Genomic DNA, 13,379 nt, shown 5'->3' on the forward strand with positions numbered 1-13,379 from the left:
ATTAAATGTACAAAATTTTGTAAGAATTTCTTGAGGCACTAAAATGAGAAAATGTTGTAAAGTTACCATACAACTTTTCTTTCAGCACGTGATTTTGATAAAAGATGAGCTATCAAAACAACAAAATGAAGGAGACCTTGTAATCAAGAAATTGAAACAAGATCTAGATGATGAAAAAAAGAGAGTTCATCAACTTGAGGATGATAAAATGAACATATCCAAAGAGTTGGAAGTGCAGAACGAAAAGTTAACTCGGAGTGAACAGAGCCTTAGTGATTTGAACTTAACCAAACAGAAGCTTGAAGATAAAGTAGAAGATTTAGTAGATCAGCTAAAAAAATCACAAAAAAATAGTTTAAACATCCAGCAAGAAAACCTTGAGCTTAAGAAACACATTAGACAAATTGAAGACGAGCTGTCTAAATTCAGAATTTCTCTGAATGAAGACTCTAATTTTAAGGATGACTTGCTTAAAGAACGGGAAGCTGAAGTTAGCAACTTAAGGCAAAATCTTTCAGAAGTAGAACAGCTCAATGAAAATTTAAAGAAAGTTGCTTTTGATCTCAAAACAGAAAATGAAAAGTTGATCTTAGCATGTGAAGAGGTAAGACATAAGTTGGAAGAATCTATTGCTGGTAACAATCAAATTTCTCAAGAAAAAGACACTATTATTGAGACTCTAAAAAGAGACAAAGAACAGATAGAAGCCCAACTGCACCAGGCAGAAAAAAGACTGTTGGAAGAAGAAAACAATTACAGGCAGACTATTCGGGAACTCTCAAATGCACGTAATTTGAATACCTCTGCCTTACAGCTGGAAAATGAACGTGTAGTTCAACTCAATCAAGAGAAGGACTTTGAAATAGCAGGACTCAAAAAGAATATTGAGCAAATGACTGCTGATCAAAAAGAAACTAAGGAAATTTTGGCATCTCATTTAGAAGAACAGAAGCAATTGATACAACTTATAAATGAGAAAGAAGTTTTTATTGAAAAACTCAAAGAAAAAAGTTCAGAACTACAAAAGGATTTAGATGAGTGTTCTCAGGCCTTAAGAGAAAACGAAACTTTAAGGCAAACCATAGAAGAAAAGGACAGAATTCTTGGATCCATGAAAGAAGAGAACAATCATTTGCAAGAAGAATTGGAAAGACTTAGGGAACAGCAGAATCGAGCTGTACCTGTGGCTGAGCCTAAAACCCTTGATGGTATCACAGAACTAGAATCGGAGGTATCTCAACTGAATGTAATAAAAAATCATCTGGAAGATGAAATTAAACACCATCAAAAGATAATTGAAGATCAAAACAAGAGTAAAATGCAACTACTTCAGTCTATACAGGAGCAGAAGAAGGAAATGGATGAATTCAGATACCAATATGAGCAGATGAATGCTGCGCATACCCAGTTATTTTTAGAAAAGGATGAGGAAATTAAGAATTTGCAGAAAACTATTGAACAAATAAAAGCCCAGTTGCCTGGAGAAAGATGCGATACTCAAACAGAGAATTCTGATATTTTTCAAGAAACAAAAGTTAAAAGCCTTAATATAGAAAATGAAAGTGAAAAACATGACCTATCGAAATCTGAAACTGAAAAGTTAGTGAAAGGAATCAAAGAACGAGAACTTGAGATTAAACTTCTAAATGAAAAGAATATATCTTTAACCAAACAGATTGATCAGCTGTCCAAAGATGAAGTTGGTAAACTCACTCAAATTATCCAGCAGAAAGATGTGGAGATACAAGCTCTTCAGGCTAAAATTTCTTCAGTTCACTCCCAGGATGTTGTTTACCTTCAGCAGCAACTGCAGACCTTCACTATGGAAAGAGAACAAGTATTTGCTGTTTTGAATGAGAAGACAAAAGAAAATAGTCAGTTGAAAACAGAACATCACAAAATGATGGACATAGTAGCTGCCAAAGAAGCAGCCCTCATCCAACTTCAAGAAGAAAATAAAAAATTGTCCACCAAATTTGAAAGTAGCGGTCAAGATATGTTTAGAGAAACTCTGCAGAATTTATCTCGTATCATTAGAGAAAAAGACATTGAAATAGATGCATTAAGTCAGAAATGTCAGACTTTATTGGAAGTTTTACAAACTTCTGGCACTGATAATGAAGTTGGAGGTGTTAATAGTAATCAGTTTGAGGAGCTCCTACAGGAACGCAATACATTAAAACAGCAAGTTAAAAAAATGGAAGAATGGAAACAACAGGTAATGACAACAGTCCAAAATATGCATCATGAGTCAGCCCAACTTCAAGAGGAACTTCTACAACTTCAAGCCCAAGTTTTGGTTGACAGTGATAATAGTTCTAAATTAGAAGTAGACTACACTGGTCTCATCCAAAGTTATGAGCTGAATGAAACCAAACTCAAAAATTTTGGGCAGGAATTAGCCCAAGTTCAACATTGCATAGGGCAGCTTTGTAATACCAAAGACCTTCTTTTAGGAAAACTTGATATTATTTCACCCCAGCTCTTGTCTGCTTCATCACTTACCTCCCAGTCAGCAGAGGTAGAAGAACTGAGAAAATCACTGCAAGAAAAAGACGCCACAATCAAGACACTACAGGAAAATAACCACAGGTTGTCTGATTCAATTGCTGCTTCTTCAGGGATTGAAAAGAAAGAACATGAACAAACAGATTCAGAAATTAAACAGCTAAAAGAAAAGCAAGACATTTTGCAAAATTTACTTAAAGAAAAAGACCTCTTAATCAAAGCCAAAAGTGATCAGTTACTTTCTTCAAATGAAGATTTTACTAACAAGGTGAATGAAAATGAATTATTGAGGCAAGCCGTAACAAACCTAAAGGAGAGAATGTTAATTTTAGAAATGGACATTTCTAAACTAAAAGGGGAAAATGAAAAAATAATAGAAACATCCAAAGAAAAGGAAACGGAGTATCAAGCATTACAAGAGACAAACTTGAAGTTCTCTGTGATGCTGCGAGAAAAAGAGTTTGAATGTCAGTCGATGAAGGAGAAAGCTCTTGCCTTTGAGCAATTGTTACAAGAAAAAGAGCAGGTATGTTCTGGATGGAGCATTATAGGAGGAGGAGGTTGAGGGTGAAGTAGACTTTTTATTTAAAGTACTGGTGTTAGTCTACTCTTCAGGACTATAAATATGTTCGTTTAGAAATATGTATTTCAAGATACTGTGTGATTTATCTAAATAAATTTTCCTCAGGTATCTGGAAGTTTCTTCTTCCAATTACTAATTTTTAATAGATTAATTTTATAGCCTTCAAAATAAAAAAAGGATGTAATAACAATATCTTTCTTTAGAAAATATTGTATCAGAGGGAATCACTTTAACTAAATTTTAGATATGTTTCAGTAACTGCCAGTAATAGCTAACATTTTAGATTCTTAAATGAAAGGGAAGCTCTATGAATATAAACCGTCTACATCTTTGACTGTGATCTGCAATAAGAAATACTTTTATGCTGTGACACAGTAGATACGTGTGTGTGTTTGTGTATGTGTGTGTAACTGAAAAAAGTGTAAGGAACCAGAAATCACCCTTACTACATGTGATACTCTGTTAAAAAAAAAAAAAAGAAAATGCTGGATGATCCATAAATTGACTTTAATGAATCGAATTTGTCACAAACCTGGAATTTGAAAAGTATTAGGCATAAGTGGTACTTTAAACATAGTAGGCTCTCTAAGTACTCTAATCCCAGCTCTGGTTTGTTTGTTCAGCTATAAAATGGAGGATAATAGTAGTTAAAATAGAAAGTGTTGGTAGCTTTTGTTATACTCAGAGTTCTACATTCTCATCTGATAAGCATGTTTTTTATTTTAAATATTTACTTTTTTAGTTGTAGTTGGACACAATGCCTTTATTTTATTTATTTTTATGTAGTGCTGAGGATTGAACCCAGGCCCTCGCACGTGCTAGATGAGTGCTCTATCGCTGAGCCACAACCCTATCCCCTGATAAGCATGTTGTAATGAATATTTTTCATGGTCATTTTAAGAAGAATTATTGGTGATCTGTTGCATTTAACTCTGAGAGCTGCTATGTAAATCTTGGTGGTAGTACCTTTTTAGTGTGATTTTTATAAACTTATGGTAGTAGAAATTTGGAAAAGAGATGATAGAACAGTAGAATATTCAGCAGATGTTGCATTAACATTTGTATACTGCCCAGGCATAAGATGCAAACTGATTTAACTTCTTTTGCCAGTTAAATTCTCAGAATCTTGGATTATCTGATTAAATAGCTACACGATTGTCAGTGTTTAGGTGTTTGGTCTTTCAGAGATAGCTTTTTAGTTTAGATGACACCTGTCTATAATTGGTGTAAAAGACTTTCTTAGAGAGTAGAGCTTCCCATTGTTCACTGATATTGGGTGTATGCTTGGATGGTTTTGAGAGAGTCTATCAGAAGAGTGCAAAACAGTGAAATTTTCTGTTGTACTATTTGTATTTTTCCTTTTGCAGTTTTAGCATTTGATACCATTTAGTTCATTTAGTTGACATTTACATATCTAAGTGTGCAGATTTTTTTAAGGCTCTCTTGTCTTTTAGGAAGCTTCCCTAAGTTAAGTAGTTCTTAAATATTATATTGAGGAAATTACCATGAACTAAACAATTTCTTCAATCTTCTGAATATATTTTGAGGGCATCTTTAGATTACACGGGTTAAACATCCCTAATCTGAAATCAACAGATACTCAATCTGTTTAGAGGAAAAGGTATGTTTCTCAACAGGAGATCTTCAGGCCTATTTAATTTTGTAAGCATTTCTTCTTTCTTTGTAATATGAAGAACAAACTTAACTGAAAAACTATTTGGAAAAGATTAGCCTCCCTATCCAGGGATGGGTATTGGTTTTATGATTCATTTTCAGTGATTTTATCCTGCCATTTTTATGTTCTTTTTCTTTTTTAAATTTCCTTGTTTGTTAAGAGAGAATGGGGTCACACTGTGTTGCCCTAGCTGGGCCTACAATCCTGGGCTCACCTGATTTTTCTGTCTCAGCTTCCAAAGTAGTGGGACTCTAGGTGCATGGTGCATGCCACCATTCCTGGCTTATATATTCTCAAAGAAATGAAAAGTTTACATGGACACTTAAAATAATACTGTATACTCATTTCATATGCATATCTAAAACATTAAAGGATTAACTGTAAATGGCCTTGACATTTTTGTGTGCTTTTTAGAATTCCAACTATTGGCTAAAATTCATGGCCCTACTTTTGCAGTGAAGGGTTATCTTTTATCTGCTGCCATTAATATGTTGTACTTGTCCAGAATGCATTCAAAAATAAATTTTCATTTACTGTCTAGCAAGATTTCATTTGATAGTTGCTTTTGTTAAATTGTTGCCGAAAGTATTCTTTTAAAATAGGCTGCACATAATATGAAAGACTTACCTTTCTCTCTTTTGCCAGACACTTGACGTCATTATTTCTCTTTAACAATCATGGGTGCCTGATGAATGAATTCATGTGCACGCGTACACACACACACACACACACAGGAAGAATCCCATTTCTTCTGTGATTTGGAGGCTTGTGGACATTGTAAAATGTAAATAGAATAAATTTGGAGAGATTTTTTTTTTTTTTTTTTGCCTTGTTGGGTTCCTTTTAAAATATGTCTAGTGAACTTTTTCAGTTAGACTAATTATAGATTTACAGAAGAGTTGCAAAGATAATGAAGAGTGTTCTCATGTATTAATACTCAGTTTCCCTTATTATTAACATCTTACACTACTCTGGTACATTTATCTCAGTTAATGAGGCAGTGTTGAGGCATTATTATTAACTAAAGTTCATATATTTGAATTCTTTAATTTTTACCAAATGTCCTTTTCCTGTTTGAGGATGCCATCTGGGATTCCACATTATATTTAGAGGTCCTATATCCTTAGGCTCCTCTAGATAGACAGTTTCTCAGACTTTCTTGTTTTTTATTGACTTTGACCTAGTTAACTATACTTTCAAATTATTTAATGAAGAAATGTCTTTTTAAAAGTGTATTTTGTTCAAAGCTAAAGTTATTTCTTTCTAAAAGGGAAAAGCTGGGGAGTTAAATCAGCTTTTAAATGCAGTTGAATCAATGCAGGAGAAGACAATTATGTTTCAGCAAGAACGAGACCAAGTCATCGTAGCCTTAAAGCAGAAACAGATGGAAAACAGTACCCTACAGCATGAGGTATACTTTCATTTTAAAGGGACAATGAATCAAATAATAAATTTAATAATTATTAAGATAACTGGAAGGACTACCAAGTAAAATGAACTTATCTCTTTGTTGATTTTCTTAGACTCCTCTGATTTGCTATAGTAGGATTTTGATCTCCTAGAGTACTTTTTATTTCAGTTTTCAAAAGTGAAAACCAAGGCATATCTTGGATATAAGAAAAATTTCTCATAAAGTAATGAAATAAAGTGACATTTACTGAAAAAGTATTCTGTCACAAAGAGGCCATTGCTTTTGTATAATTCTATCTTCCATTATAACCACAGCAAATGAGATCTTACTAAAGCTTTGGAATGAATATGCAGCGTGATACCAGGTGAATTTTTCCTAGCATAAATACATCTTATTCTATACGATGTTAGTATAATAAACTTCAGTAATGGGAAGAGATTGATAGCAAAGTGGTTTGTGAGAGGGTGGGGAGGAAGGATTATATAGAATAAAAGTAAAGAAATGTCCTCTACCTAGGTTCAACACTTACGTGACAAAGAACTACGCTTAAACCAGGAGCTAGAAAGGCTACGCAGCCATCTTTTAGAATCAGAAGATTCTTACACCCGGGAAATTGTGGCTGCAGAAAACAAAGAGATTCAACTGAGAAAGAAAGTCACACTATTGGAGGAAAAGCTAGTTTCATCTTCTAACGCAAGGTAATTTTTTCATTTGTTTGCATTAATTTCAACTAACTGAACGTTGCTTGAGTGTCAGACTCAGTACTTTTCATGTTAGCTGATTTTCATGAAATTCATCATCTCCATTGTACAGATGAAGAAACTAAAAGTAAAGAGATTTAAAAATCTTCCCAATATCAGGCACAGTGTGTGTGTGTGTGTGTGTGTGTGTGTGTGTGTGTGTGATTTCCTAGATTTTTTTACTTGTCATTATAGGAGAATATTGTGAAATTCTGACTGATGTAATTAGCTCTGAAGCTCCCCAAAAACTAATTTTTTTCATCAAATGATCTAAGCTTGAATTAGGGATGGATATTAGAAGGGAAGAAAATAAAGGAAGAACCAAAGTGAATGTCTAGTTCACCATGAAGGATGAACTTTTGGTTTATTATTATTTTTGAGTGACCAGGTCTTTGCTTATATATTTAAAAATTTTATTTCTATCAATAGTTTTGTTAAATTCTTATTATAAAATCATTGTGTTTTTCACATTAGAAAAATCATATAAACCAAAAGAACAGAGCACTACTCACCCAAGATAATCTTTTGTTGTTGTTGTTGTACCTTTTTTTTGTTGTTTGTATTTATATTTGTATTGTTTGTATTTATACATATAATGTATTTTTTAAAAATTTTTATTGTTGGTTGTTCAAAACATTACATAGTTCTTGACATATCATATTTCACACTTTGATTCAAGTGGGTTATGAACTCCCATTTTTACCCCGTATATTGCAGAATCACATCGGTTACACATCCACTGATTTACATATTGCCATACTAGTGTCTGTTGTATTCTGCTGCCTTTCCTATCCTCTACTTGTATGTAATTTTGTATAACCATGAGGGTCTCCTTCCATTTCCATGCAGTTTCCCTTCTCTCTCCCTTTCCCTCCCACCTCTCATCCCTGTTTAATGTTAATCTTCTTCTCATGCTCTTCCTCCCTACTCTGTTCTTAGTTACTCTCCTTATATCAAAGAAGACATTTGGCATTTGTTTTTTAGGGATTGGCTGGCTTCACTTAGCATAATCTGGTCTAATGCCATCCATTTCCCTGCAAATTCCATGATTTTGTCATTTTTTAATGCAGAGTAATACTCCATGTGTATAAATGCCACATTTTTTTTTTTATCCATTCGTCTATTGAAGGGCATCTAGGTTGGTTCCACAGTCTTGCTATTGTGAATTGTGCTGCTATGAACATCGATGTAGCAGTGTCCCTGTAGCATGCTCTTTTTAGGTCTTTAGGGAATAGACCGAGAAGGGGAATAGCTGGGTCAAATGGTGGTTCCATTCCCAGCTTTCCAAGAAATCTCCATACTGCTTTCCAAATTGGCCGCACCAATTTGCAGTCCCACCAGCAGTGTACAAGTGTACCCTTTTCCCCACATCCTCGCCAGCACTTGTTGTTGTTTGACTTTATAATGGCTGCCAATCTTACTGGAGTGAGATGGTATCTTAGGGGGTGGTTTTGATTTGCATTTCTCTGACTGCTAGAGATGGTGAGCATTTTTTCATGTACTTGTTAATTGATTGTATGTCCTCCTCTGAGAAGTGTCTGTTCAGGTCCTTGGCCCATTTGTTGATTGGGTTATTTGTTTTCTTATTGTTTAATTTTTTGAGTTCTTTGTATACTCTGGATATTAGGGCTCTATCTGAAGTGTGAGGAGTAAATATTTGTTCCCAGGATGTAGGCTCCCTATTTACCTCTCTTATTGTTTCTTTTGCTGAGAAAAAACTTTTTAGTTTGAGTAAGTCCCATTTGTTGATTCTAGTTATTAACTCTTGTGCTATGGGTGTCTTATTGAGGAATTTGGAGCCTGACCCCACAGTATGTAGATCATAGCCAACTTTTTCTTCTATCAGACGGCGTGTCTTTGATTTGATATCAAGCTCCTTGATCCATTTTGAGTTAACTTTTGTGCATGGCGAGAGAAAGGGATTCAGTTTCATTTTGTTGCATATGGATTTCCAGTTTTCCCAGCACCATTTCTTGAAGATGCTGTCCTTCCTCCATTGCATGCTTTTAGCCCCTTTATCAAATATAAGATAGTTGTAATTTTGTGGATTGGTTTCTGTGTCCTCTATTCTGTACCATTGGTCCACCCGCCTGTTTTGGTACCAGTACCAAAAAGCAAAAATGAGATCATTAGTGCTGTTATTTGTAACCTTTTTCTGTCACCTAATATGAGCATGAGAATACAGTAAGCCATGTATTTCTGTACTATCATTTTATGGCTGCATATAGTATATGGATTTGGATTTGTTATAATTTCTTTAACCCAATCATTTATTATTGAACATTCAGAGTGTTTCAACCTTTCAAAATCATGGAGAGTGCTGTCATGATATCTCAAGACTTTTTTTTTGTGGTGAGGACAGATTATTTCCTGTGTAAAATTTGAGAACTTTCAAATCAAGGGGCATTTAAAAATTTTTGAGATTGAATCATCAAATTATCTGCTAGAAAAATTATGTCTACATTTATTTCCATTAGTGATATTTGCATCTTTTATTTTCCTTTCGCTATGTATGACACACATGAAGATACAAGGAGGTAGTAGATGTTATCTCTTTGAAAAGAGTTTAAAAGTCAGTAGAGACAAATTTCTAGTGAGTTCCTCCGTCTGCTTTGAAAAGTATATTATTATATCCTTTGACTCACAAGGAAATTTTGTTTAATATAGGGATTAAAACAATGATCATTGGTACATGCATTACTTTGGCAGAAATGCCAAAACATCCTTAGGCTGTGGCATACTTATAATCCATCTTTGCAGTTTTTAGGCCCTTGTTTTCCTTAATTAAAATAGTTTCTAGTCTGTGTCTCTGTCGTTTACTCTTCCTAATAACTTCCAGGATAAACTTCCCTAAGATGAGCTTTGATCTTGTAACTCCCTGTTTTTGAAACAAGTGTCTCGACTTCTGTGATTGGTCCTAGGCTACTTTCCACCTTAGCCTTCTTTTATACTGTCATCCACATCCAGCCAAACTATTATTCAGCTCCTCAGAGTATGATTTCCTTTCTTTCTACTTTTTCTTTTCATAGTAATCCTTCTACCTGAAGTGTGGGCCTATCCCTACCAGTTTTTCTGTGAGTCCCACCTATTCTCCAAATTCTGTTTTCTTCATGAAGGGTGCCTTATTTAGTACCCCTCACCTTTTTATCAAAAAATAGTTCCTGTTGTGAACTTGCGTAATACTTGAGTCTTTGGTAGGGCAGATATATTTTACTTGAAGGTACAGGTAGTTCTTGACCTATGTTACACTGTCTCCCATGCTATACAGTGTAAGTTCATTGAAGTGAAGTGATGAGCTATTCATTATGTACCCTTCCCACCATATATGTTATATACATAGTTTATAGATATTCAGCAATATTTGTTTTATGAAAAACTCAGATCTTTAAACCAATTTATAGTGTGTTGAGCCCTTAATAGTAATACTTGGTATTTATTAACTTTTTTGAGGGCAGTCATAGCACATCTTATCCTTACAATCAACAGTTTGATTTGGGAAATGGAGTTCAGGTGGTCTTATCAATTTACAGTTCTTTCCACAAGAGGGTGCTATTTGGTAAAGTGTCTCCAAAGTGAGTTATTTAATGCTTTTCAGTATGAATTTAACTGGAGGTTAAATACTCATGAAGATCATAGCAGTATTTTTGATGTAATCATAATACAATAAAGAAGTACACCAATGACATAAGCCTGCATGCAAAGGTGCTATATAAATAGATCTCTTAGGAATCTCTGTGTTATTATTTGGAACAGGGGTAGGGTTTATTGTATTATATTTAATAAAGGCAATAAGAGAGATGATAATGAAAGATAACTAATCATAGCAGTTCATCAGTGGGACAGCCTTTAGAAAGTTATACATACATCATGATTGCAAGTGATAAAAACAAGGGAACATCATAGAACGGACATCCATTTCTCCTTAGCTTGGACAAAATGCCTTATGCTGACACAGTGACTTTGAAGGGCCCTTACAATTCAGCATTTTATGATAAATTATATGTTAGTTTTAGTTTGGAAATGTGAAAGTTGCAGGCTCTTTATAAGTTTTTCTTTTGCCAGCATTTCTTGTTTAGTCTAATTGTCAGTCTTTAAAAGGCCTGCTGTTTGGTGAAAGTCACCTTCACAGGAAGGATAATTGAATTAACAGAAACAACAAAGATCAGAAAAATTCTCCCAGTTCTTGAACTTGAATTTAATGCAGTAAAATGTAAGGAGACTCAAATTTCTAAAGACAGAAAGTAGATGGTGGATGCCAAGGGAAGGGGGAGTTGTTATGTAATAGGAATGGAGTTTCAGTTTGGGAAGTAGAAAAGCTCTAGAGATGGATGGATGGCGTGATGATTGTACAACAATGTGACTATACTTAGTGACTCTGAACCATATACTTGAAAAGATGGTTAAGTGGTGAATTTTAAGTTATATTTTGTCACAATTTTAAAAATGTATGAAAGATTTCATCTTGTTTAAGTGTCTAAAAAAATACTTTGAAAGCTACCTTGTATGTAATGCAGTAAGATTTATGTTGGGAAAATGTTTCTTCTTGCTGAAGTGTCTAAATAGGTAGAAGCAGTTTGACTTTGATTCTTTTGTTTGAAGTCATCAAGCCAGTGTGCAGATAGAGTCTCTGCAGGAGCAGTTGAGTATGGTGTCTAAGCAGAGGGATGAGAACGCACTGCAGTTTTCGCTCTCCCAGGAACAAGCAAAACAGTATGCCCTGTCATTAACCAACCTGCAAATGGTTCTAGAGCATTTCCAACAAGGTAAGTTGTGTGGTTGATCTTGCAGTGAAGAGAAATTGTAGTTGTTAGTAATTTTGCCTTATGTTAATACTTCTTTAGGTTAGACATGGGGAAATCTTTGAAAATTTTCTTGCTTGTTAAGGGGGAAAGACATCAAAAAACCATCAAAAAGTTAATTTAGACTCCTTTTACAATTAAAACTAAAGAACATGAACTGTATTTAGTAATTATTGAAAGCTTTGTGTTTAGTATGTTATTACTAGTTAAAATCAAAGTTGGAATTATAAGGATAACATGAATAAGGATGATCCAATGATAAAGGGGAACAAAAAGAAGAACATAGAAACAAGGCAGTTAGGTTTTTGAGATGTTGATTGGAGGTTAAATCCTCTTCAGAGTGGTAATTACCAGTAATTACTGTCCTTTGAAGTATTTATTTATTAACTCCTTACTCTGGTCATCTGGACTTTGAGATGATTACATTTTCTGGTCCAAGTGAAAAATTTTTTTTTTTTGAGACATACCAACAGTGATCAAAGCTTTTTTACCCTGAGAACCAAATACGCTTTACATGCTTTTCCACACTTGACCTTCCATCCTTAGATTTATCCAGTTGACTCCATTCACTTATGTAGCCACCTATATGTTTATTCATACATTCAGTAGGTACTGACTGAATTAATTGCTAAGTAACTGACTGGGAGCAGGCAGGAGGAGGATTAGGGGATATGAGGATACTGAAGTAACCAACAAGAGTTTATAGTTTTTTGTCTACACAAAACTTTAAATTTGTACCTCTGTATTCTTTCAGACTTACTCACATGGTTGAAATTTTATACTTTAAATTGTAAGAGTTCTCAGGTCTACTTTACAATATAATGTGATTGAGTATACAGCATATAGAGTAGTGTGGCACTGAGGCTGTAGAGAAGGCTTTGCCGAAAAGGAAGTATTGGATGGAGTTATGAAAGGAGAGAAGAATATCCAAGATCAGGCTTTAGGCAGAGGGAAATACTAATTTATTTAGTTCCACTTGATCATTAAGATATATAAATTTCTTGTTGAGGTGTTTGAACTGTTGTCAAATTATTAAAGTACGGGTGGTTTAAAATTCCAGTTTTATCACAATTGCAAAATATTAATATAACTTCTTTTTCTCTTTTAGAAGAAAAAGCTATGTATTCTGCCGAATTAGAAAAAGCAAAACAGTCTATAGCTGAATGGAAGGAAAAGGCAGAAAAATTAGAAGGAGAAGTATTGTCATTACAGGTAGACCAAAAGAGTTTTCTCTTGTAAATCTTATTATTCATGGTATGATTACTTGTAGATCCTTGTCTTGGAAATTCTCTTCTCTTCCATTCATATAGTAAATGTTATTTGAGCGGCTGCTGTATATCCAGCACAGTTTGGGGTCATAACAGTGAATAAGGTAGTCAGGATTTCCAGAGAATGTAGATGAAGGCATGTTTAATTTTTTAGCACACATAGGTATTTTAGCTATTTCTAAAGAAAATTTAATCTGCATTTTTAACTTTATAATTTTCTCTTTTAAGCAAAATAATATTGGGTATTACATTTCACATGGATTCAAATAACATATATTACCCCATTAGATCTCTTTCTTTTGTAAGTATCCGCCTTTAAAAAGATTTTTCTCTTTATTATTATGCCATATTTCATATACACAAAATTATATATAAGGCATGTATAACCTAACCTT

The 13,379-nt window shown here is 34.1% G+C and overlaps 1 protein-coding gene across 3 annotated transcripts in view; it reads left to right on the plus strand.

Annotated features, from left to right (window-relative positions):
• The window catches only part of Trip11 (thyroid hormone receptor interactor 11), a 66,386-nt gene that overhangs the window by 22,631 nt on the left and 30,376 nt on the right, over positions 1–13,379 (plus strand). For 2 of the 3 annotated variants that reach the window (XM_046440632.2, XM_058577793.1), the window contains exons 11-15: positions 86–3,034; positions 6,037–6,177; positions 6,694–6,875; positions 11,517–11,680; positions 12,825–12,928. In XM_046440632.2, coding sequence (XP_046296588.1) covers positions 86–3,034; positions 6,037–6,177; positions 6,694–6,875; positions 11,517–11,680; positions 12,825–12,928 — 3,540 coding nt within the window. The remainder of the gene's footprint in view (positions 1–85; positions 3,035–6,036; positions 6,178–6,693; positions 6,876–11,516; positions 11,681–12,824; positions 12,929–13,379) is intronic. The other variant, XM_046440633.2, reaches the window with a different exon arrangement.

Source organism: Marmota monax, unplaced genomic scaffold (assembly GCF_021218885.2).
Source record: "Marmota monax isolate L192 unplaced genomic scaffold, Marmota_monax_Labrador192_F-V1.1 WCK01_AAM20220418_F8-fsc00017, whole genome shotgun sequence".
Classification (NCBI taxonomy): Eukaryota; Metazoa; Chordata; class Mammalia; order Rodentia; family Sciuridae; genus Marmota; species Marmota monax.